At 54.4% G+C, this 24,486-nt stretch overlaps 7 protein-coding genes across 7 annotated transcripts; 2 read left to right on the top strand and 5 right to left on the bottom strand.

Annotated features, from left to right (window-relative positions):
• Positions 1 to 292: 292 nt before the first annotated feature.
• Positions 293 to 1,792, bottom strand: C8A04DRAFT_35610 (uncharacterized protein; the record flags this gene model as incomplete). The annotated part of the gene is made up of 3 exons (XM_062783234.1): positions 293 to 593; positions 651 to 1,017; positions 1,198 to 1,792. The coding sequence occupies 3 exons, from the start codon at positions 1,790 to 1,792 to the stop codon at positions 293 to 295; spliced, it is 1,263 nt and encodes a 420-aa protein (XP_062638923.1).
• Positions 1,793 to 3,117: 1,325 nt separating this feature from the next.
• On the bottom strand, positions 3,118 to 5,714 carry C8A04DRAFT_26549 (phosphoenolpyruvate carboxykinase-domain-containing protein; the record flags this gene model as incomplete). Its single annotated transcript, XM_062779961.1, has 7 exons — positions 3,118 to 4,461; positions 4,916 to 4,949; positions 5,029 to 5,195; positions 5,258 to 5,307; positions 5,382 to 5,407; positions 5,478 to 5,523; positions 5,609 to 5,714. 7 exons carry the CDS (start codon positions 5,712 to 5,714, stop codon positions 3,118 to 3,120), a joined length of 1,773 nt encoding a protein of 590 aa, XP_062638922.1.
• A 5,124-nt stretch (positions 5,715 to 10,838) lies between these two features.
• On the bottom strand, positions 10,839 to 12,671 carry C8A04DRAFT_10525 (cytochrome P450; the record flags this gene model as incomplete). Its single annotated transcript, XM_062776616.1, has 4 exons — positions 10,839 to 11,903; positions 11,963 to 12,189; positions 12,252 to 12,496; positions 12,559 to 12,671. 4 exons carry the CDS (start codon positions 12,669 to 12,671, stop codon positions 10,839 to 10,841), a joined length of 1,650 nt encoding a protein of 549 aa, XP_062638921.1.
• A 930-nt stretch (positions 12,672 to 13,601) lies between these two features.
• Positions 13,602 to 14,800, top strand: C8A04DRAFT_10523 (uncharacterized protein; the record flags this gene model as incomplete). The annotated part of the gene is made up of 4 exons (XM_062776614.1): positions 13,602 to 13,654; positions 13,724 to 13,784; positions 13,866 to 14,335; positions 14,443 to 14,800. 4 exons carry the CDS (start codon positions 13,602 to 13,604, stop codon positions 14,798 to 14,800), a joined length of 942 nt encoding a protein of 313 aa, XP_062638920.1.
• A 380-nt stretch (positions 14,801 to 15,180) lies between these two features.
• Positions 15,181 to 15,777, bottom strand: C8A04DRAFT_26546 (uncharacterized protein; the record flags this gene model as incomplete). Its single annotated transcript, XM_062779960.1, has 2 exons — positions 15,181 to 15,621; positions 15,682 to 15,777. 2 exons carry the CDS (start codon positions 15,775 to 15,777, stop codon positions 15,181 to 15,183), a joined length of 537 nt encoding a protein of 178 aa, XP_062638919.1.
• Positions 15,778 to 16,433: 656 nt separating this feature from the next.
• Positions 16,434 to 17,897, top strand: C8A04DRAFT_10541 (Bud-site selection protein; the record flags this gene model as incomplete). Its single annotated transcript, XM_062776621.1, has 1 exon — positions 16,434 to 17,897. One exon carries the CDS (start codon positions 16,434 to 16,436, stop codon positions 17,895 to 17,897), a length of 1,464 nt encoding a protein of 487 aa, XP_062638918.1.
• Positions 17,898 to 18,271: 374 nt separating this feature from the next.
• C8A04DRAFT_26544 (uncharacterized protein) lies at positions 18,272 to 21,642 on the bottom strand (the record flags this gene model as incomplete). Its single annotated transcript, XM_062779959.1, has 2 exons — positions 18,272 to 21,283; positions 21,382 to 21,642. 2 exons carry the CDS (start codon positions 21,640 to 21,642, stop codon positions 18,272 to 18,274), a joined length of 3,273 nt encoding a protein of 1,090 aa, XP_062638917.1.
• Between the last annotated feature and the right edge of the window lie 2,844 nt (positions 21,643 to 24,486).

Here is a 24,486-nt window from a genome sequence, read left to right as displayed (position 1 = left end):
CAATTAAGAACATAATCGCTGTTGGACAATACATGCCTATATGCACCTCTCTCCACCTATCGATGCGCCGTCACCGAATCACCCCCAACTCCCGGTCACCACGACTGACACGGCCCCGAACATGTACTATGGCGCCGTTTACAGGCAATACCCACTGATCGTATATATTCTCGCCCCACTACTCTCCTCCGTCCTTCACCCCCATCCCTTGCTTGCTCGCCTGATCGCCAGGCGTTCTACAGGTGCCGGTTCGACCCGATCGCAATCCATCTGAGCGTTTGTGTCGAACGCGTCAGGCACAACCATAGATAATACCGGCGCCATCAAGCCAGATCCTGAGCGTTCTGTCCCTTCTCCAAATGCGATATTCCTTGATTTCCATGTATTTCCAATCCATCTTTTCTTCGATCACTGGGATGCTGATGTTTCGCAGCAGCTTGTAGACGAAGTACGGCGTGAGGGAGCATAGAATCCACACTGTGAAAAACCCGAGGCGAGTGGATTTCTGAGCAGCTGATGACATGAGGACGGCGGCGGAGCACATGGAGATACCGAGCCACACAAGACACTCGCCGTAATAATTGGGGTGGCGGCTGCCAACCTCGTTAACTACCACTCGGAGAGTGTAAGCACGAAACAGGGTCACTCACCACCTGTCCCAAAGTCCCTTGCCGCAAAACACCTCCTCGTGCTTTTTCCAGTGCCTGTCCAAGAGCCACTTTGATAGCTGCCAATCGGCCAGGCACTCAATCGCGAAGCCCCGCAAGAAAGACCACAGGCCGAGAGTGAACCAGACTGCCCTGATGAACGCGGCAGCAGGTGAACTGGTCCTCCAGTCAGAGCTAGGAAACCCATCGGCCAGGATTGAGTTAACGGCAACGACCGGAACGGTGCAAAGTGTGACCCAAATGCCTTGGGCCATGAAAACGGCGAAGAACTTCCTCGGGTTGTCGCGGAACTTATCGAAACGAGAGTCGCCCCCTCGGCAAATCGACCGGATGAACGTATATAGGCCCACTGAAACTCAGGTTAAGACAGTGCGTTTGCTTCATCGTGATGAAGACTGAAAGCAATAACCATAAACTAATAACGTCCGTGGCAAATATGCTGGCCATACTCAGGCCAGCATTATTCCGCTCCCTAAGGATGATAAACGAGCAATAAAAGCACTAACAGGAGAGGGAGGAAGAAACTTACGTCTCACAGCCCACACGTAAACAAGTGCCGTCACCCAGCCCTGTCTCCAATCCACGCCCAACTCCTCCCAGACACCACCATTGTAAATGCCCTCTCCTTTCAAGATCCTCGTGATGGCCCCCAGGACATCGACAACCCCCACCTCGCTTCCAGGCCCTTGGTTCAACCGCGCTGTCCGAGCCAGACTCATCGCAATAACTACCACGAAGTTGCCCGTCCCGGATAGATCGTATAACTTTTCATTTTGCAAGAGAATCGAGGGAACGGCGACGGCCGTCTGGATCGCAAAGGTTGCTGCGGTGGACTGGGCTAAGTTGGCGAGGAAAGTTGTGGGAATGTTTCTGGTGCTGGTGAACGAGAATGATTGGATCAAGAGCGTCAGGATGAGCAGTACGGGGATCCTGACTAGAAAATGGCTGTCGATGGGGCGGCCGAGGAGATTGGGACCCGGGTTGGTGGCCGGTTTGGAGGCCCGTTCGTCGGCAAGTTCTAAAGCTGTTTTGGTGGCGGGTTTGGAGGCGTTTTCGGAGGCGGGTTTGGAGGAGGATTCGGAGGCGGGTTTGGAGGAGGGTTCAGTGGTGGTGGTGACCGCCATCGCTCTAGGCCTAACAGAAGCGTAGAAAGACTTGAACTATTGAGTTGAAGTTTATATATAACCGATGGGTCAGTATGGCGGCGCAACCGTCTGATTTCTACCAACGAGTGATCGCCCGTTCCAGCCGATGCCACTCCGAAGCAGCTCTGGGAAGATTCTGAGTCGCCTTGGATGTAGTAGACTGGGAACTACAGCGCACACCGGTGTTGCGGGTGAGATTGATACTGTAAGTACAGACGCTATGGTTCGAAGCCGGGCTGGATCCGCAAGTCAGCCGATATACCTAATGGTAACAATTCGGTGTGGGAAGAATGGTTTGGAGTGCAAATGCACGTCAAGTTCGGCGCGTTGTCAGGTTTCCTGGGCCCCGAAAGGTCTTTTAAAACTTGGGGAAGGAACACTCGAGGTCGATAAAAACAATGGTGGCAGGGTCTTATACCTACTGGAAATGGCAGGAACGAAGGCCTCTCATCTGACCACCCGACCCATTATGGGCAGTTAATGGCCTTACGTGTCTGCATTGTTCAGTAAGTTCGAGGTTTGTCGGGAAGCCACAGCATATAAAGGTTGTAGAAATAACAACCTGGTGTTGACAATGCTTATGAGAGAGCTGGGGAACCCAGGGACTTTGTATGTTTAGTCGTCTCAGCAAAGTCCTAGTCAATATCATGTCACACAACGGGAAGTCACGAACATGCATGAGCAACTTGCAGCGGGTAGCAAACAAGGCAAGCTGCAAAGGCCATGCCAGGTATGGTCATGCCAGGTACTCGGAATGAGCCAGTGAGAAATGCAGCTGGAGTTCTTTGCGCTGGATTTTCGGGAAGGATGGCACGTCTGCGCTTGGAGGTTTTTCGGGTGTCACTTGTTACCGAGTTACCCATTCAAAAAAGTACGGTGCTTATCCCAGTTTTAACGTTGTAGCTTAGGCTGTGGCTTGCGATGTTCCCTAAGACTTCTCTCTATCACTTAACTTGCCCGCTTAGAAAGTCTGAGACGGTCACAAGAACTCCAAATTTGAACACCCAATCTCGATTTAAACCCAGCTCTGCTCAAAAGCAGGCGGCGACTAAACTACTTTTTGCTAAATTCATCATATCCTCCCTGGTGCCTTCGGCATCGTAATCCATAACCATTACCACAAAGTGGCAACCTATCATAGCCAAGAATGGCCAAGAAAAATAACAAAAGGTGTATCCAGATTCCAAACAATAACCCGACAAGGAAAAAGGGAAATCAAGTGAAAAAGAATATGGAGCGCCGGGGTCCCATGCAACTGGAAGATCTATGCGACAAACGGGAAAACACCAAACTCAAACTCAAACTTAAACAACGGGGCCAGCCTTGATGACGTCTTCCGTCGCTTCGCTCTCGTACTTCTTGAAGTTCTCCAAGAAAAGCGAGCCGAGCTTCTTGACCTCGGAGTTGAAGCTATCCGCTCCAGCGGTCCATGCGGTCTGGGGGTTGAGCAGCTCCGCGGGGACACCGGGGCAGGAAGTGGGCACCTGGAGGTTGAAGACGGCGTAGTTCTCGTACCCGGCCTTAGCCAGTTCGCCGCTGTGGATGGCGTCAAGGATGGCACGAGTGTATTTGAGAGGGCAGCGCTTGCCGCCCTGCGAGAAGCCGGCACCAACCCAGCCGGTGTTGAGTAGCCAAGCGTTGGCATTGTGCGATTCGATCTTGTCCGCAAGCATCTTAGCGTAGCGCATCGGGTGGAGCGCAAGGAAGGGCTGCGCAAAGCACGACGAGAAGGTGGCCTGGGGCTCGAGAACACCATCTTCCGTGCCGGCCATCTTAGACGTGTAGCCACTGATGAAGTGGAACATGGTCTGGGCGCCGTTGAGCTTCGAGATCGGAGGGAGAACACCCCGGGCATCGCAGGTGAGAAGGATGATGTTGGATGGGTGGTTGTTGGAGAGACAGGGGATCTTGGCGTTGCTGATGTACTCAATCGGGTACGCACAGCGCGTGTTCTCGGTCAAGGTCGAGTCGTCGTAGTCGACGGTGCGGGTCTCCTGGTCGAAAACAACGTTCTCCAAAACCGAGCCGTAACGGATAGCGCCGTAGATATCGGGTTCCTTCTCGGCCGAGAGACCAATCGTCTTCGCGTAGCAGCCACCTTCGATGTTGAACACACCGCGATCACTCCAGCAGTGCTCGTCGTCACCAATCAGGGCACGGTTAGGGTCCGCAGACAACGTGGTCTTGCCGGTGCCGGAGAGACCAAAGAACAGGGTGACATCGCCGTCCTTGCCCTCGTTGGCGGAGGAGTGCAGGGTCAGGATGTTGTGCTTGACGGGGCCCTCGTAGAACATCACTGTGAAGATGCCCTTCTTCATCTCGCCGGCGTACTCGGTACCCAAAATGACCATCTCCTTTTCGGCAAAGTTGATCGCGACCGAGGTTCCAGAGGTCATGCCTTCTGTGTAACGGTTGGCGGGGAAGCGGCCGGCATTGTAGATGGTGTAGTCGGGGTGGAAATGCTCAAGCTCCTCACGCGGCGGGCGGATGAGCATGTTGCGCATGAAGAGAGCATGGTAGGCGCGGGCGCAAACGACCCGCACCTTGATACGGTACTTTTCGTCCCATCCCGCATAGCCGTCGATAACGTAGATGCGATTCCGGGTGTTCAGGTAGTCGACAGCACGCTCACGGTTGATCTTCCAGACCTAGAAATACCGAATATGGTTAGCGCCGATTTGGTCACGATGGAGGTTTCACGTGATTCAAGATTCCTGGAAGGGACCCGAGGTGGTTGGCTCTCGGGTTGTGGGGTCCGGGGTTGAAAATGCAAGGTATGACGACAGTGACAGGGATGTGTTAGCCGCGGCAAATCGACGACACAACAATGATGCCGCCAATCTTCGATCATCACCTGATCTCCGGCCGCCCGGATGATCGTAGTGCAAGAGTATACTAGTTTGTCCTGAAGGCACAATGTCTCAAAGACACCGGCCAAACCGACTTCGGCTGGATTTTGGAGGTGGTTGGGGTGAGAGATCCTCCTTCAAGTTATGACGAGGAGCCCCACCGGTCGGCTAGACTCGGGCCGACGGATCGGGAAACGGAAAACCAAAACAAATAAGAAAGGGGGCGGTTGAAAATAACATCAGGCGGTCTTACCTCTGGGTCCATGGGCTTGTTGACGGGTCCCCACCTGTTGAGCATGTTAGTGACCGTTTCGAGATGGTAGGACTGAACAAATCCTCAAACACTAGGAGGTGCAACCAACGTACCAAACATCCTTTTCTGATGAGGGCTCCTTGACGATACGCTTGTCGTTAGGCGACCGACCGGTCTTCTTCCCCGAGTATGCGGTCAAGGCACCACTGGAAGTGATAGCGGTACCGGTCTCGTAGACGAGGGCGTCTTCGTAAAGGGCGGCAACCGAGGGATTGGGGATCTATTGCGGTGGTGTTAGCTTTAACAAGGTTCAACCTAGCGGGTGGGCACGTGGAGACTAACAATGGCGACCCGAGTGTAGTCGATGTGGGCTTTCTCGTGAAGCTCCTCCTCTGTCGACAATGGTTAGGGTAAAGGGAACAGAACAATGTGTGACATATGGCGGATGTATCCCGACAGAACATACCCAACTCAGTGTGGTCTGGGTGAGGCCTATTATCTCGTTAGGAAATCTGTTGTGTTCAAAGTTTGACCACTGAAAGTCTGAGAGGAATATACTGACGTGATGCCGCCGGGGTGGAGCCCGGTCTTGTTGACGGTGTTGAGCACTGCAGTGAGAATGTGTAAGTACACAATGAAGACTGCAAAGTGGGCACTTTTGAGCCCGGAGGACTAATCCGGTGTGGTTCTTACTGTTGGAAGCGGCGGAGGAAAGTCTGTTGGAAAGAAGCTGACTGCTAGGGCCTTTGACTGAGGGGTCAGGGTAGGGAGAATCGGTTCTGGCGACGGGGTCCTTCATGGTTCTTATGTGCTCGTTTCTGAGCACGACTTCGGCTGGTTCTGGGGTGTGTCGCAAAGGGGGTCGCGGGAGTCGATACGATTTCGGCAATGTGGATGTACGGGAAATCCACTTTCTTCTGGGGAAGGTAGGAGATACAAGTGCTTGAGACAGGGTAGTGCTGATAACGAAAAGTTGACTCTCCTGCGGTACCCGAGGTCGAGGAGTGAGACTATATAAGGGCGTGTGTTTGCGAGAACAGGCACGCCCAATGGCGAGTGACGACAACATTCCACTTCGGGTCTGACGTGCGCCACGCCGGACAGGGCCCGGGTCCAAGCGGATGACGGTTCGGGGGAACGGTGATTGGGCGGCCGGGGGCACGAATTGTTCCCGGAGCAGTTCGACCGCACCCCTGTTACCTTTCGGGAAGGGCGATGGCGGTGCCTGGTTTCATAGGCCGGCCAGGCTGGCCAGGTTGGAGAGATGATGATATCGCGGGCTCTGGAATCGCTTTTGGACGCAACTAGCGGATGTTTGTGCTGCAGCGGCGCATCATGGTCGAGGCGAGCCCAACCCTGGATGGTGTGATCTTTGGGGCCAAGAGGCAGGCAGTTGCGCACTTACCATCCGTTGTGTCAAACCTTGCCACTTTTGGTTCTCTGCACCTGCCGTTCTAACCCGTTCACTGCCGTCCCGAGCTCGGGTGCCGTTTCCGCCCTTCCGGCCCCCTTTTCGGCAGCTAGGTACGCAACTTTCACGGATGATAGCAAAACGGCGAGAGACGTTTGAAGTCTTCGCCGTTGCCTACAACATGCGGCGCTGCTTTCCGTCCGTTTCTCAGCCGTGTTCAGCCGGGAAAAGTAGGAGCAACGTCCGAAGCAGTTTCCTTCAAAGCCCCGATTTGGAAAAGCGGGGCTTGCTTGGACCCAACTGTTCTGATTGTGAGTGTACTAGGAGTTGAAGTCGAGAGGCTGAGCGAACCACATGACCTCCTGGCCTGAAAATTCGTGAACTGATCACAGCTCGGATTCGTAGCATCCTTTGATTTCCGACTATTTTAAGCCCTTTATCCATGTATGTACCGTCTAGTGTAATTTTCACACCCGCTACAGACTGCCTGACAGAGGGGTGTGGTTGTTCAAGTGGCTCAATCCGGCTCCCCACTGTTGGACGGGAGACCTGCAGGGGCATGGCTGCCGCCTCAACCCGCTGGGACAGAACGCAGCCGGGCATCACAAGAAAACGTTTTCGTTTCGCTTCAGCGCCAAGTGAGCACGGCGGTTTCTCCCAACCAGGGCCTTGGAGCTGCCCAGACCTTGGCGGGCGTGTCTTTGAAAGAGAATGTAAACATGGCCCCGCAATGTTGAAAACTCTCCTAGGCGGGTGACAAGTTCCTGATCGCCGCTAAGAATGAAATTCGAGGAACAGCCATGCTAGGCTTTCCCCGCGAGAGACTCCATAACTAGATAAAAACCCACAAAAGACGGTCAACAAACCTGCAACTTGGTGGTCACCCACCAAGCCACCTTACTTGTGACCACTTCTTTGTAAGGAAGCGGCATCGTTGTTTCACCCCGTTAGCCCCGTTCCGATAGAATCCATCTCGCGACGGAGGAATTTAGCCCCCAGGAGATGGAACGACCTGCCCTGCAGGGGAAACTCGGTACATACGTATTCCCATATCGCATGCCTGGACCCCAGTACCCCGCCAGGACGGTGCCCCACAATCGGCTTGTGTCGAGCTTGCCGTTTTCGTTGCCGATAGCCCGCCGCGATAGGCCAGCACGGCAACCGCGAATCATAACGCATCAATTACCGGTCCGGCATTGCCCGATAATTGAACTCTGTTGGCCCAGATTGTGCAGGTAACAAATTTTTAGTGGGAAGCGTCCAAAGCGGCCTGGGATCATTGTCAAGGACTTGTGTTGAAAACCAGGGTGTTAGGGAGTGACATCAGCCCTGGAGTCGGTTCTGGAGTCCCGGCTGGGGTAAGGGGCTTGGGTCCTTACGTAACCCGGTACCATCGTGACCTCCCCAGACCTTCGATCTGGGACGGCTTCCGCATGTGATTCTCGAAAATTTAGGTGAAATGATTGGTGGTCAAAGCTCGACTCGGCAACACACGGCGCAGGTCCCGGCGACAAACAGAACCAGAGTCACGAGGACACAAACAGCGGTAAGAAAACGAAGGTAAAATTGCGATTTCGTTCGAATTTTTTTGTCAAAGTAAATAGTTCGTTCTAGGCGTTTGAAGCTGAGCAAGTCTCGCCAACCCCCCCGGAATACCAACCCACCAATGTTCGACGTCGCGAATGTTGGGGTGTTACCAGCTTGCCAGGCGAGCCAGGTTCTCCAGAATGTCACCTCTGGTACCGCCAAGACTCGCCAAGCAGGTCCAGAATTCTCAGGAACGCTTGGAAATTTCCTCGGTGGGCTTTTCGTCAAAAGAACGCCACACCCGGTGTGATTGATGAGAGAACCGCTTCCGGTTTCTTCCATCCCCGTTTCCCGGGCCTGCGTCCGTGGCCTCTCTCCACAGTCACCCCCGGCCGCCCGCTCAGCCGGCAGTCCTTCCTTCAGCCTTCCGTGCCCTCTGCCGATCCCCCGACATCCGCCGATTTAGTGTTACCCCCAAACGCAACCTGCACCCGACGATGGCCGAGTTGATGTTCGTGGACGTTCTCGGCGCCGCAGTCGCGCCTGAAAGGAGTGTTTTGAAAAGGAGTGTTTTGGAGGCCTCCTCGTTCCCGATCCCCAACTCGTCGACTCGAGTTCTCCCTCCATTACGCTGGATCCTTCCCGATACTCGCCGGCAGCCATGATAACATCGGCAGTCGCGCAAGAAGAACGTCTCTTTACTGATGCTTACCGCGGCTCCTCGAATTAACAAGAGATAAGACCAGGCAGGCCACCTGCAGAAATTTCTCGCAAAATGGCACCCACTTCCAGAGATTAGCCAGTTTAGCAGCCCGCCCCCAGGCGGGACAGCCCGTCGTCCTCCACCAGCCCCGGACCTCAGCCATCCGCATTGGTCGACGCCGTTGGAGAGTCGAGGTCGCCCGAATATCTCGAACTCGCGTGGGGACAAGACCCCTAAGACACCGACAAGGTATGTACTCTGAACATGCAGGTACATCATCCATGCGGCCCGGTTGCACCACCACATGGTCGCCAAGAGTCACTTCACATCCGAGGGTCCAGAGTCTCACATCCCAAAACTTCTTCCCAAGCACATGAGCGTGGCTCGAGCGTGGTTGACCCATCGGCGTTGTGTCGTTGGTTCGGGAGGTGGGGGAGGTTGATTCCTGGTTTGGAGCACGGCTGTATCCGTCCAGCCGCCTTTGCATCGGTGGCTCATCGCGCTTGCCCGATACGGCCACGGGCACGGGTTGGTGAGCTCACACCGTCCTATTTCCAGTCTTCCTCGGTCGGCCCTTCTTCTTCTGCAACGCATTTCCCTTTTCCAACAGAGGACGCGCAACAACCTCTCGCAAGAGCGTCGGGTGTTCACCATTCCTGCAAGCACACAAGCGTTCACCACGACATCCAACGCCCCACCACAAAACAAACCTGCAGGTGAGACAACGGGGGCAGAAGTTCCTGGATATAGAACGCAATGGCAATCCCCGTCTCAAATACGGAATGCCGGCCACACAATTCGAGTTCCTCCGCTGCACGGCCTCCTTTCCACCTTGTCGATCTCGACCGTACCTGATCCTCCCGACCGATCGATGATCGCCCCCCCTCCGTGTCCCCGTGTCCCCGTGCCCTAGTGCCCCAGTGTCCCACGTCCACGAGGATCCGGTCTAGGCAGACAGGAACCCGCTGATGTTCGATGCCGAGATTGCAATGTCGGACATAGTGAGACCGTGAGACTGCGGTTAAGAGACACAATCCACACCTGCCGAAAAGCTTGTTTTGAGGTACTTCTTGGCTTCGTATGCTACGCTGTCCAACTTCCGTTGAGGACCCCTTCCATTCCGCCTTTGTTTTCCTTTTCTTTTTTGGGGTATAATCTGCGACCTCATGTCCCATTCTATCCCGTGTGGGGGCGGTTCTGATTCAGGTAGCTGCGCTTGCGGAAACAGAAACCTGCTTGATTCGGTCGGCATCTCTCTCGTTCATTGATTTAAACCCCGTGAAACAATCAACACATTCTGCAGCGTACAGGATGGGTGTGGTGATAGAATCGTCAACGCTATACAAGTACAGGTACATAGGTAGGGCAAGGTTGCCTCGGGGTGGTGAAAGATAAGGAATGCATGTGTGTGTGTGTGAGTGTGCGAAGGTGTAGTAGCATCATTTGATTACTCGAATCGATTATGTTGTACTTCTGGAAGGATGAAAATCAGACGGAGTGACAGGCTGGCTGCCAGCTATGGTGTCATTGCCTGGTCACCTTGTGTCTGGAAATAGGCTGTATCAGTTGGAGTTACCTATTAGGAAGTCGGCTATTGTTTCTTGTTCTCGCAAAGGTGAGAGAGAGAGGCACTAGAACACTTACCTATCCTGGAGAACATTATTCGGGTGGTCAAGCTATGGTGTGATGGGGCGTACGTATAGTTTCACTACCCACCCAGAAGCATCCAATACGCTCGTTCACTGAGGCACCGCCAGGCTGGTTTTAAATTTGTTTCTTCTTCACTGACTCGCCACTAGGGATTCTGTCCTCCCCTAGAGCTTATGACTCTCCATTTCCCCGTGGCTCTGCGTGGGAGCCTTGCCTAGCGTCTCATTCCTCATCAACAGTGATTCTTCTGTATTTGGTGATTAAATCAATTCATTCGTGCGCTAAGTAACCCCTTCCCGACGCATTTGGCTAGAATTTTCGTGACAAGAGGCAGTTGACCTTTCTTTACGTGTTTATTCCTCTCTTAGCGCCCGTCCGTTTGAATTAAGTAATTAAATTAATTAGTTAATCTTCTTGCTAAGAAAACTAACGATAATTACATGTTCATCGTCGCCGTCAGTAATTAATCATGAACATACCACAACCTGAGTCCGAAGTGCAAATCTCACAACCCCCAGACGATACTGAGACGGCGAGAGCAGCGCGCAGAGAGGTATCCCATATAATTCAACGCGCTCAAAGCTCCTTGAAACCAACCCCTCGCCCTAAACATATCCCGGAGCTCACCTACCTCAATCCACCACCCTCCTTCTCACCTTCACAGGTAATCCGCCCTCCATGGGCAGCGTCAGACTTGTGTGACTTCGTCTCCCTTCCAGAGGACCCTCCCACCCCTGTTCTAGATCAAATCCCCAGACCACACTGGGAATAACCTGCACGGCGATGGCTTCGGCCATCTTGCGCCCCAAACACGTGCGAACACCGCCGTGAAAGACGGGAAACTCACTGGTTGACTTGCCCACGGCGAAGTGCCGGGAATTCTTTTTATTTTCGCTTAGGTGATCGTCTTGGGTTTGGCTTTGACCTTGGCCTTGGTGTTCATCGTCACACACCAAGAACCGTTCGGGTCGGAAGTCCTCCGCATCATATCCCCATGTTGACTGTGATCGCTGCATTGCCCACAAGCACCACATTACCACCGAGTGGCGTGGCAGGAAGGTGCCGTCGGGCAGGGTGGTGTCGGCTTGTGCTTGGCGGAACTCAAAAGGGATGGGTGGATACAGACGGAGTGCCTCATGAAATGCGGCAGTTGTGTAGGGGAGAGATTGTGGCGTGAAGAGCGTTAGATCGGCGTTGAGTATAGGAAGGTTGCTGCTGGTGATGAGTGTAGGTGAGGGAGAATCTGGCTGTTGTTGCATTTGTTGGTCGAGAAGGTCTTGGACCTCGGCCCGGATCTTGGTGACCGCTTCAGGGTGCTGGAGGAGGAGATAGAAGGTCCAAGTGAGGGCTTGGCCGGTAGTATCGCGGCCGGCAGAAAGGTAGTTCAAGGCGGCGTCAGCAACAATTTGCTCATCCCCGAGCGCATCAAGTAGAGACCGGATGAGGGAACCCGAGATATGGTCAACTTTGCTATCCGGGTCCGTAGGTTCGTCTTTCGCAGTCTGCTCCTCTCGGCCTTGGACCGCATTGGCGACGATGTGGCGGCCGAATTCCTTGACGGCTGATACTGACCTCCGGAATTCAGAGCCCAAGAAATATTCAGTAACGAGCCATAGAGGGTTCTGAAAACGTTTCGCGGTTGCACCGGAGGCGAAGTCAAAGGATTGGGAGAAGATATCGTCAGCATGCATTTCCATCTGGACATAATCAGCCCAGTTCACTTATGAGGATCACATCTCAGTCACCGAGTACCTACATTGTAAGCCATTTTACCCATGAGCTTAGTGGTTATCTCATGGAAGACATGCTGAAGATCCACCGTGTCTCGCTTAGTGCTCAAGTGCAAGTCGTCGAGACTCTCAGATATGTACCGAGGAAGTAACACATCGGTGAGCACTTTCAAGTTGGCCGTGTTGAGAAATGCTGAGCCGGCTTTTCGCTGCAGCTTCCAGAAGTCCCCATCGGCATTAATGATGCCATTTCCTACAGCATCTTAGTATATACGTGGTGCGCACCAACCAACGGTCAGAATAACCAACACTCACCGAACAAGTCCCAAGAACGGCGTTTCACAAACGCGCCCTTGGTAAACAAGCTCTCATTTTTGAAGACGAACTCCAGATTCCGAGGATCTTGGATGAGGACTGCGGAAGGGAAAGTGGGCACAGTGAGGGCCAATGTCTCGTAGCCAAACTGACACTGACATTTGTTGAACCAGTCGAGCAGGTCCCAACGAGGCTGAAGGAACTTGATGCTGTTACCAACTAAAGGTAGGGTACCTGGCGGGGTCCTGGGATTGAGGTATGCAGGTCAAAACTTGAACCCAAAGGAGTGTGCTAGGGGATGCTTTACCTCAACGCTTCACCGTTCCGTCGTATAGTCTTCCTGGATGTGAAGATGCGGATGATTACGGCGAGCACAAAACCGGAAAGAATATAATCTCCATACTCGACAAGCAGGCCCATCTTGGAGAAGTCTATCTGCTTCGGGGTGGTTGAAACCGGTATATTCCGAGGACAGAGGTGGTGGGTCTAGACAACGTAGGAGAGAACAACAGAGGTGAATATGGATGGGCCAGGTCTCCGAGTCCAAGCTACACTTTGAGTCTGACCGTTCCATGGAGGGCAGGTTTGGCGGGCCAATGGTGGAGGCGCATTAGGCTTGGGCATACCCAAATAGGTAGGAAGGGTGTAAGACCAAGGAGGCAGACACGAAAGTGTGCATAGCGGGAAGAGCTTGCCAGAGTTGAAAGTTCCGGTAGGTGAGGAATTGTGAGCCCCATTTCCAAACTTCTACGGTTTTAGGTTGTTGAGACGGAAGCAACGCCTGCGGCCATTACCATTCTGCCGGGGCAGGCACAACCCAGGTCCTGCCCCTCACCAAAGCTCCCGTACAAACCTCCGGCAGGGTTATCTCAGTGCTCAGACCCTCTCTTTTTTCGGCACGCACGGCAGGTACAAGACATAAATGCACCTAGTGTAATTTATATGTAAATTCGTCGCGCCAGAAATGGGACAATCTAATTAGCTGTTGGCAGGTGGCGCTCCGCTAAACTACATTTGAAATACCTGTCGGGTCAAAATGCAGGTTCGACCACTGAGACAACGGCAGGGATACCAGCCCCATTTAGGACCTCGAAAGGGGCGACTTTTCACTCCAATGTTTGTCCTGAGGTCATCGCGTCGTTAAAAACCATGCCGAGGTACACTTACCTCGACCGCAAGGGAACCATTGGTCGGCGGCGTCTATACGCGATCTGTACAACCAAACAACGTCAATATTTGTGCGGTTCTCTTTATCCGAGGACCGACCCGAATACACAGTCTAATACACCAAGACGAGTCGTTGGACGCCCTCCTCTTCGTCCATTGACTTCGGGAAGCTCACACCTCAGCATGACGCTCTCCATACCGCGGATGCAGGTGTTTGAGATTGCGGACTACTCATGGTACGGTTCAGCGGTCACTCCAAGCCTTATTATTCTGCCGGAAAAACACCACGTCTAACAAAAGACCAGGTACCCCGGGTTCCTTCGCGGATATTTGCAAGCGGCTTTGACCGCAGCATGGACCATTAACGTATGTTTTCACAACCTTCGTTTGGTCCCAGTCTCTCTCTCTCTTAACCTATATCCATCCAAACTAACACCACCCACCTAGATCCCCTTCATCCAAACCTCCTCCCCAGCCGAGGTCGTAGCCCGCCTTCTCCGCACCCACCTGGGCCGGAACCTCCATGCCCACACTTTCATCGACTTCTGCGCCGGCGCTGGCGGGCCCACACCGTTCATAGAGCGCCACCTCAACAGCCTCACTCCATCTCCCCCTTCCCCAAACACCAACGATACCCGGAAACATCCCCTCCAATTCGTCCTCACAGACCTACATCCCCACCCTAGCCTCTGGGCAGCAGCGGCCGCGCGCTCGCCGAACTTGAGTTATATCGCAGAACCCGTGGACGCGGCGCGGGTGCCGCGGGAGGTGATTCGGAAGTACCGTGGGGGTGGCCGGCCCGGGGAGGAGGGGAAACGGGTGTTTCGGCTGTTTAATGTGTCGTTTCATCACTTCGATGATGGGTTGGCGAGGGCGATTTTGAGGGATACGGTTGATGGTGGTGGGGAGGGGTTCGGGTAGGTCTTTTCTTTTATCCTTTTCTCCCGATGATCGTGGTAGTGTGGGGTTTGATTTGGGTTTCTGGGGTTACATATTGATGATACTGATGGTGATGACTGCGTAGGATCTTCGAGCTGCAAGACCGAGGCCTGGCCGGGTTTCTGTCCGTCTGTCTCTTCGGAATCGGGTCTCTGATCGCGGTCCCTTACTACGCCGTGCTCTGGCGTGCGCCGCTGGCGCTGGTATTCACCTACCTGGTGCCCATCTTTCCCGTCGCCCTTGTCTTCGATGGCTGGATGTCGTGTCTGCGGACACGCACGCCAGATGAAGTCGAGGCGCTGCTGCGGACGTGTGGGGCTGAGGGAGGCGAGAAGGAAATTGCCAAGTGGGAGGTCAAGAGTGGGAGCGAGACGTTCATGTGGCCGGTTGGGCGCGTGAACTGGGTTATTGCTGTTAAGAAGGATGATGGTGGTCGGGATTAGGGTGGTGCTGCGGTTTTGGTGTGGTTATAGTGCGGGATACAGAAAAATTAACGCCCTTGATTTTTCAATGCTGATTGTATATTATAACCCAGAATTCCATTCCAGTCCTTGCCGTATGAATCGGGGCGCCGGTATTTATTTTGTGACAACTCTTCCCCGTCATCCAAAATCGCCGACTTTCGCCTGTCTCTCTCCCCCTTGCCGTTCCCTCTTCCCCCTCTCTTCCGTTGTCCGGCTGCCAATCTCCCATCTCCTTGCGCGGCACATACTGCCGTCTGGGTATCAAGCTCGACACCTCCCTGGAGTAAACAAACCACCAAGACAACGACCTCACCATCAGCGACCACAGAACCTCTCACAACCAGATGCAGTACCCCCCCTCACTTTTTCGACATCATCAACCTCAAAAACTCATCCTCATCCACCCCCCCTTTCCCCGACGCATCAAACTCCTCAATCATCGCCACAATATCCGCATCCGGTATATTATTCCCCACCTGCTTACTCACCTTCCTCAAATCCTCCTGCGTAATCATCCCCTTGCCATCCGTATCAAACAACCGGAAAGCCCGCCTCAATTCCTCGCGCGGGTCCCGCGCCCGGATTAAAGTCCCCGCCAGCGCTTGCGAGGTGGGTAGGCTGAAGAGCCGGTAGACGGGCGCGCAGTCTTGGTCGTGAGGCCAGTTGGAGGGCTTTTGACCGTGCCGGAGGAGGAGCTCGTAGGTTTGGGATTTGGGGAGCTCGAAACCGAGGGCGCGGAGGACGAAGCGGAATTCTTCGTAGGAGAGGAGGCCGTCTTTGTTGGAGTCGAAGAGGTCGAACTGGATGTATGGGTAAGAGTGAGGTTTGGGAGGGAGGAAAGCGGTGGGAATGGAACTTACTGCTTCGTTGACTCGTGTTTTTTGCTCGTCGGCGAGCTTGTTGAAGTCTTCCCTTGTTGGGATGGTGTATTGTATTGCGCGGCCTGAGGAAGCCATTGTTGTTGTGGTCTCGTTCAATTGGTGCGCAGTGCGCAGGGAGAGAGGAATCGGAGAGGAAATAAAGAAAGCGGTGTTTGAGGGTACCGACGATGCGATGCGATGCGGTAAGACCTAGCGCAATGCTCAGACTGGCGGTCGGAAATAATTCAAGTAGACAACCAAAACAGCTGGTGCCCAATGTCGCGATATCGCTATCTCAGGAGGCTATTCGTATTCGAAATGTACGCAGCAAGAGGTTTTGTCCAGGTTTCGAGGCGGTATGTCTTCGTCCGGTGGCTGGGGCTTTCTGGCGGGATTGGTTCGTGGTTGGCCCCTCCTCTCCCAGAGTCCCCGAGTTTCCAAGTGCGTCAAACTTCCACAAAGAAACACAGACGAGAATCGCGTCTTGAATCCCTGTCCACTTTACGCGACCAGGACAGGGCTGATCTGGGCGCGCGTGTTGGAGGTTGCAGGGGGGGAGTGGGTCCGTTTGCAGGATGCATACCCACTAAATTTTTCGGGTGTGGGGTCATCCAATCCATCTTTTCAACAAACAAACACCAAGACACCATCACGACTAATATATTCTGTGCTGTTACCTTTTCAGCTCTAGCTGTAGCCCACGTTTTACTCCTAGCCCACTACAAACCAACCAATCCCACTACCAAACCACCATGCCCAAACGCAAGCGCGACGAGTCCGTCTCCGTCCTCTTCACCCGCCACCGCACCTCCCTCTTCCACGCCCTCAAACAAGCCAAAGGCTTCGAACGTCAGCGCCAATCCAAGCGTCTCTCCGACCGCACCACCGACCCCGCCAAACGCTCCCGCATCGAAAACGAAATCGTAGTCCTCAAATCCCTCGACCTACAACAAACCGCACACGCCCACCTGTGCTCGTCACTGTTAAAAATCAAAGGGCTCGCCGAGGCGGAAGGGTTGCCGGAAGAGGTGCGGGAGGGCGTGGCTAGACCCGAGGTTACGGAGGAGGAGAGGGCCGCTTTGCATAATGTTACGAGCTCGTTGTATAATCGGGTGGAGGTGAAGAGGGTGGTGGAGAAGGCTGTGGAGGAGGTTTGTAGGGCTTTGGGGGTGGAGGTGCCGAGGAAGGGGGGGAGGGTGAGGAAGGAGAAGGGGGATAAGGGTGGGAAGGGGGGGAATGAGGGGGCGGCTGCTGCTAGCAATGAGGGTGGGAAGGGAGAGAAGCAGACGGTTGGGGTCGTTGATGGGGAAGAGGACGAGGGGGATCAAAGGCCGAGTAAGGCGGACAGGAGAGCCAAGGATCGACAACCTGAAGACAATGAGGACAGTGGGGACGAAGAGGAAGAGGAGAAGGCCATTTCGCAGCTGGACAAGCTCCTCGGCCTGGACTCGGACGAAGAGAGTGATGACGAAGAAGAGGTGCTCTTCAAAGGCCGGGCCAGGAAGTCCCTAGGGCAGGACCTTGACCCGATGGAAATCACCACCGATGAAGAAGACGGCGACGACGAGCTCGACCCCATGGAAATAACCAGCGACGAGGAGAATGACAGCGACGACGAAGACGAATTCAACGGCTTCAGCGACGCCGCAGAGGGCGAGCAAAGCTCCGCCAGTGACGACGAAGATGACGATTCTGAGGCTGAAAACTCCGACTCCTCCGCGTCCCACACACCACCGCCTAAAAAGGCCAAAAAGGCAAAGGGAACGCTAAAACCAACCGATTCCACCTTCCTACCCAGCTTGATGGGCGGGTACATCTCCGGGTCAGAATCAGCCTCGGACGTCGACGTGGCGCCGCCGGAACGCAAGAACCGCCGCGGACAGCGGGCCCGCCAAGCGATTTGGGAAAAGAAATTCGGCGAGAAAGCCAAGCACCTCACGGAGCCCTCCAAAGGGCGCGACGCAGGCTGGGATCTGAAGCGGGGAGCGGTTGATGGGAAATCGAAACCGTGGAAACAGGGGATCCGGAATCCCTTGTTGGATAAATCCAGGGGCTCAGGGGCGAACGAGATGGAGTTGGGGCCCAAGAAAGAGCCGGCGCCGAGGAAGCGCGACGATGGGGGGGCATTGCATCCTAGTTGGGAGGCGAGACGGTTGGCTAAGGCGAAGGAGCAGGCGGGTGCTGCGTTTCAGGGGAAGAAGATTACGTTTGATTGAGGAATTTATGGATTGGTTTGAGTAATTGAGAATCGCGGTTTGAACGCAGCGCATACCGTCTAACGCAACGCCGTGTTACTGTCTAGCCCATGCTGTCTTGTTAGACTTCGGATGGTTTCCATGTCTGGAATCCCGCTCGCAACTCGCGATGAAATTAAGGAAATCAAGAATACCGGCGTGGCGATATCAAGATGAAATGCTGAAAAGAGATGATAGGAGGAGCAGGCAACGGGCTCGCGGTTTTGATGAAACAATTGCGTTCGAACCAGTCACGCCCGATAAACCCGATAAAAGATGAAAATGGAATGGATGAGAGAAAAAGAAACGAACCAAAACAAGTTCCCCGTTTCATCCCCCTTTCGCCATCCACCCACTCAGTTCTCAACGCGCGCCTTTTTCAACGGGGACGCATCACGCTCCATCAACCGATCACCCTTCCGCTTCAAACTGCCCGTCTTTGAACCAGACCCAGACCCAAAAACAGAATCCGAATCAGAATCCGGATCCAACGACGAAGTCGAAGACGTATCACTCAAAGACCCAAGATCTGTACCGTCGTCTTCACCATCCCCTTGGCTGTCATCACTCAGGCCCAGCCTAGCACTAGCGACGTCAACGAAGGTGATGGGGCCATTGTTCTCATCGTTGTCATCTCCATTCTCAGACTCCGACTCCGAAGCCGAATCCAACGACGAAGACTCGTCCGAAGACCCAAGATCCATATCCATATCTTCATCACCCTCGTCACTGTCATCGCTCAGACCCAGATTGGTGCTGACGCCACTGACGCCGTCACTGTCATTGTCATTTTCGCTGTCCTCGTCATCGTCATCATCGCCATTCTCAGTTTCCGAAGATGACGACGACTCCGAGGACGAACCCGACAAAGACAACGACAGACGTTGCCGAAACAATTCGCTCAATGGCCTGAACTTGCTCACCCCCTCCTCCTGAGTCTGCGCGACAGGCAGCGAAGCAACGGGCGTCGTACCCCGTCTCTCCCTCTTAACCAGCTCCTGATGCTGTCGTCCCATCCCAGCCAGTAGTCCACCACCACCACCACCACCCATGGACGACGACGGCACACTCATCAGATTTGGATTCAAATTCGGATTCGACGGCCCAGGCGTCATAAACAACCCCTCACTCGCATCACTCGACTCCCTCTGCGGTCTGTTATTGTTACCGCCCGGCCCGGGGGTTGACGAGGAAGAGCGGAAAGAAGCGGCCCGAGCGAAAAAGGGGTTACTCGGGCCTGGCGAGACAAACATGCCTGTGCTGTTGCTCCTGGCACGACTGTGGCCGCGGATGCCGCGGTTGTTGCGGTTATCAGGGGGGGAGGTGGTTGTTGACTCGCGGCGTTTGATGGTGATGCGTGAGGGGCTGGATGTGGCTGCTGTTGATTCACGGCGTTTGATCATGGGCATAGGGGTTAGGCTTGGGCTGGGTTGTTTCTTGGTTTGGGGGTTGGATGTGGTGTGCCTGTTAGTGAGGTGAGTGGTGAGGATATTGTTGAATGAACGCCGCGAGCCGGTGTCGGAATCGGAGGAGTCAAGATCCGAGCCAGAGTCTGAGTCGGAGTTAGAGGAGTCAGAGGAGTCAGAGGAGGAAATCCCGTCCGACCCGAGGTCGCCAGAGTCTTCTGAAGCCGTGAACAAGGCCGATGACCTCGACAACGACGACAACGACACATCCGATTCTGACGACGCCTCGTCATCAGAAGAATCTGTCTTGATGGAGGTAGTTGCGGAGGACATGTTGTCATCATCGTCGCTATCCGAGTAGACCAGGCCGGACGAATCGGACGAGTTCTCCTCGAAGATGGTCGCCAGCGACGGCGCCCGCATGCTGCTACTGCCCCGGCGTGATGCCGATGCCGATGCCGATGCCGATTTCGCCCGGCGCTCTGCTGCTGCGTCACGGCGTTTGCGCTTCGCCATTCTCATGTCGTCGTACGAGGACTGGCCCGGTTTGTACGCAAATACGCTCTTGACCAACGCCCAATCATCCGGCCTCGGCATCCAAGTTTCCCTTTGCCACTTTTCTCCTTCTTCTTCTTCTCTTCCTCCCTCTCTTTTTGCTCCTTCCTCCTCCCCTTCTTGGCTTTTGGGTTTCTCCTTAACATCCACAGGCAACAACTCCGGCAAATTCTCCAAAGCCGCCAGCTCCGCCCTCAGCGGCTCCTTCTCCATCGTCGCCACCCTCATCACATCCTCCTCAAACGACCAATCCCTCACCCTCTGCCTTACACTCCTCGCCGACCGCAACACCTGATTAAAATCATAAAACCGCACCCACTCCATCCCGCGCAGCTGATAGATATAATCCAGCCCCTGCAAACACCTCAGCGACCGCGTCATCCGCGTGTTTGGCTGCCCCGCGCTGTGCTGCGCCAAGAAGGCTTTTACCTTGTCGTGCTCATACCCCCGGCGGATGTGGAAACGCGCCGTTTCGTTGAGGTGCACGACGAGTGTCTTCAGCCGGCTGGTGTGCGCTAGCCAGGTGAGCGGGTACGTACGCCGGGACAGCGGTGGTAGCGACGCCTGCTGCGCGGCTCTTGAGTTCCGGTCCCCCCGGATGCCGAGGGCATTGGCGGCGGCGGCGGCGGCACGGCCGAGGCGGCCGAGACGGGTATTCTCAAGCACGGGAGCGGTGAGGTACTGGCTGCCGGTGAGGAGGAGTTCGATGTGTTGGATGCGCGCGACGCGGTGCAGGCCGGAGCCCTGGCAGAAACGGCCTAACTCACCAAGGCTGGAGAAGGCGAAGGTGTTGAGGCCGTAGAAGATGTGGGCGCCGAGGAAATAGAAGCGTTGGCTGACGGAGAGCGGGGCGAGGACTTCGTTGGGGGGGATGCCGTCTTGGGAGAGACTCAGTTCGCGAGGGCCCCAGTAGAAGCGGTTGGGGAGGCCGCTGCGGGTTTCGCCGAGGGTTTCGGGAGAGGGGAAGTGGTCGGGTTGGGAGTAGGGGTCCAGACGGGAGAGGCAGTGGATGATGGTGTTGGGTTTGTGGAGGAGGAGACGGAGGATTCTGGCTTGGAGTGGCCAGGGGAGGTTTTCGAAGGGGAAGGGGTGGTCGTTGGGTTTCTCGCCTTCCTGAGCTGGAACCGCCTCACCAATAGACTCTCCACTATCACCGCCACCGCCGATGATTTCTTCTTCGTCTTCTTCTCTCGCATCTGCATCATCACCCTCCGCTTCGCTCTCGGTCTCGGTATCCGACTCCCGCAGCGACTGGCCATATCGCCGCACAAACCTGATGTCGGGGTGTACGATACGCGTCTGTGTGCTCATGTTCTCCTCCATGCAGCATTTCTTGTAGATCTCGGCATACCTGGAAGGAACCGGATGGGAGTTCTTTAGGTACGAACGCAGCTCCATGGGCCAGGTCTGGGTCTGTTAGCTCATGTCCCCACACAATAGCTCCGATCTCAAGCTAACAAATACCAAACAGCAAGGGAACAAAACGAAAGAAATAGAAAACTTACCCGCTCCGTCCTCTTCCCCGCAGCATTCCCCTGGACCAACTCCCGTATTCTCTGCCGCAGAACCCGGATCTCCGCCGACTTCTCACTGACCTGAGCGATCAGCTTGTCGTTGCAGTCCAGCAGTCGGTCAATCTCCTGTTTCATGAGGCTCTCGCGTTGCTCGCATTGGGGGTTGTTGCAGGGCGACGGGCCTGCGGGATTCTGGTTGGGAAGGTTTAGGTTGGGTTGGGAGGCCGAAGGGCCGGGGTTGGTGGAGGTCATTGTTGTTAGTTTGGTTACGTTAGTTGAGTTAGAAGATTTTGTTGTGTGAAGGCCGTTGTTGGTTGGGTGGGGGGAGTCTTCCCTTCGGGTTTGGGGATTCCTATGGGCTTGGGAGTGGAAAGAAATAAGGTGGGTGGTGAGCGGGTGTAAGATATTTCTCAGGTTGAATGTTCGAGTTTTCTTGAAGCAGTAATGGCTTTAAGAAATCTCAGTGTTGATCCCTCGAAATCACGGGAACCCACAGCGCGAGAAGGAAATGTCAGCGCGGGAAGGAGATCAGGGTCAATGGAATGATAAAGCCGAACGATGCTTGATGGTGTTGGCGAAACTTTCCCGGAGAAAGGGAAAGGCAGAAGTACGTGGGTGGTAAATGGCACGATATGTTTTGGAAGATGAACCCTCAGAGTTTATAGAAAGTGATAGTAGGAGAAGAGGGGGTTGGCGGTTAGGAACGAGGAAGCAGGGACGAAACTTGGTGATGGCCAAATATCGAAATTAAACAACGCTCAAGGTGAGTGGTGAGAGAGGGTTGATATTGTCGTTTCCCCTGCGAAAGTGGAATCACGACCCAGACCAACGTTCTTGATTCAGAATTGGGGCCAGAAACTCCAAGTGCCTGCTGATGTTGTGTGATAGGAATAGGAATAGAAATGTGCGATGGAATTGTGAATCAGGTGGCCTAGTATACCTATGGCCGCCTGGCTCAGTGCGGGAGTCTGGAAAGGTCTGGTTCCATCGACAATGTGCAGTAAATTCTTGTGTGGAATGGCTTGCATGGAGAGGTTGTGTCTCAAGGAGCAAAAAACAACATCCATAACCCGAGCAAGGAAGGCAACTGTTGCGGAGGCAAGAGCCGAGAGGGGAGGCAACCAATGTGAATGAACCTCTTGGTGTTTTCGAATGGATCTTTCCTACTTCTAGATAATTGTTGTGGTGTGATGGAAAACTACAACTTTCCATGATGATTTATAACCCGCCGAAAGGGAGCCTCACGGGGAACAGGATGTAGACGAGACAGAGAAGCACGCTAACTAGTCAACAACTGAAGGTGAACGATGAATTTCGGACCAGACGAAGAAAGGGGGTAATGGGTAAACAACACGGGAGTAAATAATGACATTCACACCGACGGCAGGACACAGCTTCACGCCACAGAGACACTTTGTCATTGTCAACTAGTCTTTCAATTACAGAGGAATCTCCAGAGGGCAAAAAAAGGAGTGTTATTTGGGAGTTAAGTTTACAAACGTGAGAAGGCAGTGGAATAGACATCATTTACATAGCTCACAACGCCCGGACAACACATGACAACAACTAAACAGTAAGTATCTCTCAAGGGGGTTGCGTAAAATACTATGGAGTTATACCAGTGCCAGTGTACCACACCCTGAGACTTAAACATGTCAATCTATGATCAATTTATCCAGCCAAAAGCAGACGAAACAGAGATATGACGGTGCTATGCCGAATCACCTTCCCATTCCCACAACCGGAACCTATTCACAACGAAACAGCCTCAAAACAACGACTTACAAGAAAAAGAAGAGACAAACAAGGAGCGGCGTCGTGAAGAAACTGCCCGTGGTGTCATTCACACTCATGAAAACCCCTCAAATCTTGCGTGATATAACAAAGATCAAAGTTAAAACCCGAGCCCTGGAAGGGGTACACTACAATGTATAAACTCATGTATCATATATTCGTTACCGTTACCGCCACTCACTCCTACTAGTACCCTACTCTAACGTAACAATAATCCAGTAAGATAATGAAATCCCCAAAAAAGAACACTATGCGTAGGTATGTAGGTATGTAGGTAGTAAAGAATTAGCCGTCGCCCAAGCTAGCCAAACATCATCAACCAACCAACCAACCAACCAACCAACCAACCAACCAACCAACCAACCAACCAACTAACCAACTAACCAACTAACCAACTAACCAACTAACCAACTAACCAACTAACCTCGGCCGTCTATCGATTGTCCACGGCTAATGAGGAACACGAACAGATCGTCCGCACGTATCCATCTGCCCGTACATCTGTCCGCCCGTCGGTTCGTTCTTCCACCTACCCAGTCACCATCATTCCGACACAGACAACACAACCACCACCCGCCCACCCTCCGTCTATGCCCGTCCGGTCAGTTCTTCTCCCTTTCCCTATCGTCCTCTGATCCTACTACCCACTACCCTAACTCAGCTCAACTAACATTGATAACCTGCCCCCCTAATAAGCAGCAGTCCGATAATACCCCTCCGCCCCCGGCGCCGACGGTCCCCCAGGGCCCCCCGGTCCCCCGGGTCCATGAACCCCCTCACCACCATGTCCACCCACCCCACCAGCCGGGCCAACCGGTCCCGACGGTCCCGACCCAGGCGGTACATAAGCCTTATACTGCGGTTGCGGCGGATGAGACTGGAACTGGTGTCCTCCAGTACTTCCCAACGGCGGACTACCCGGCCCGCCCGGCCCGCCCGGCCCACCAGGGACCCGACTGGGCAGAGTCTGACGTGCGTCGTACGCCGGACCAGAGGGGTGTAAAGGCGGGGGTGTCAGGGGCCCCGTGCCTGGTCGAGAGGCGGGGCCGTCGGTCGGGGGGTGAGCGTGGGCGTGGGTGGTATGGGCGGGGGCGTGGTAATCTGGGTAAGGGGGGTAGGGCGCCGGTGCGCCAGGGGCGTGGCTGTACGCCGTGGGGGAAGTTGGCGGGCGCTGGTCGGGGCTTGGAGCGGATGGGCCTGGACCTGGGATGGAAGGAGGGGGGAAGGAGGGTGCGGCGGGGGGACTGGGGATCCGGTTGGATGTGGCGGCTGCGGTGGAGGGGGCTTCTTCGGGGGGTGTGT

Source organism: Dichotomopilus funicola (assembly GCF_033296635.1).
Source record: "Dichotomopilus funicola strain CBS 141.50 unplaced genomic scaffold C8A04scaffold_14, whole genome shotgun sequence".
Classification (NCBI taxonomy): Eukaryota; Fungi; Ascomycota; class Sordariomycetes; order Sordariales; family Chaetomiaceae; genus Dichotomopilus; species Dichotomopilus funicola.
Note: the sequence above shows the minus strand (reverse complement) of the source record. Positions and strands in the feature narration are given on the sequence as shown.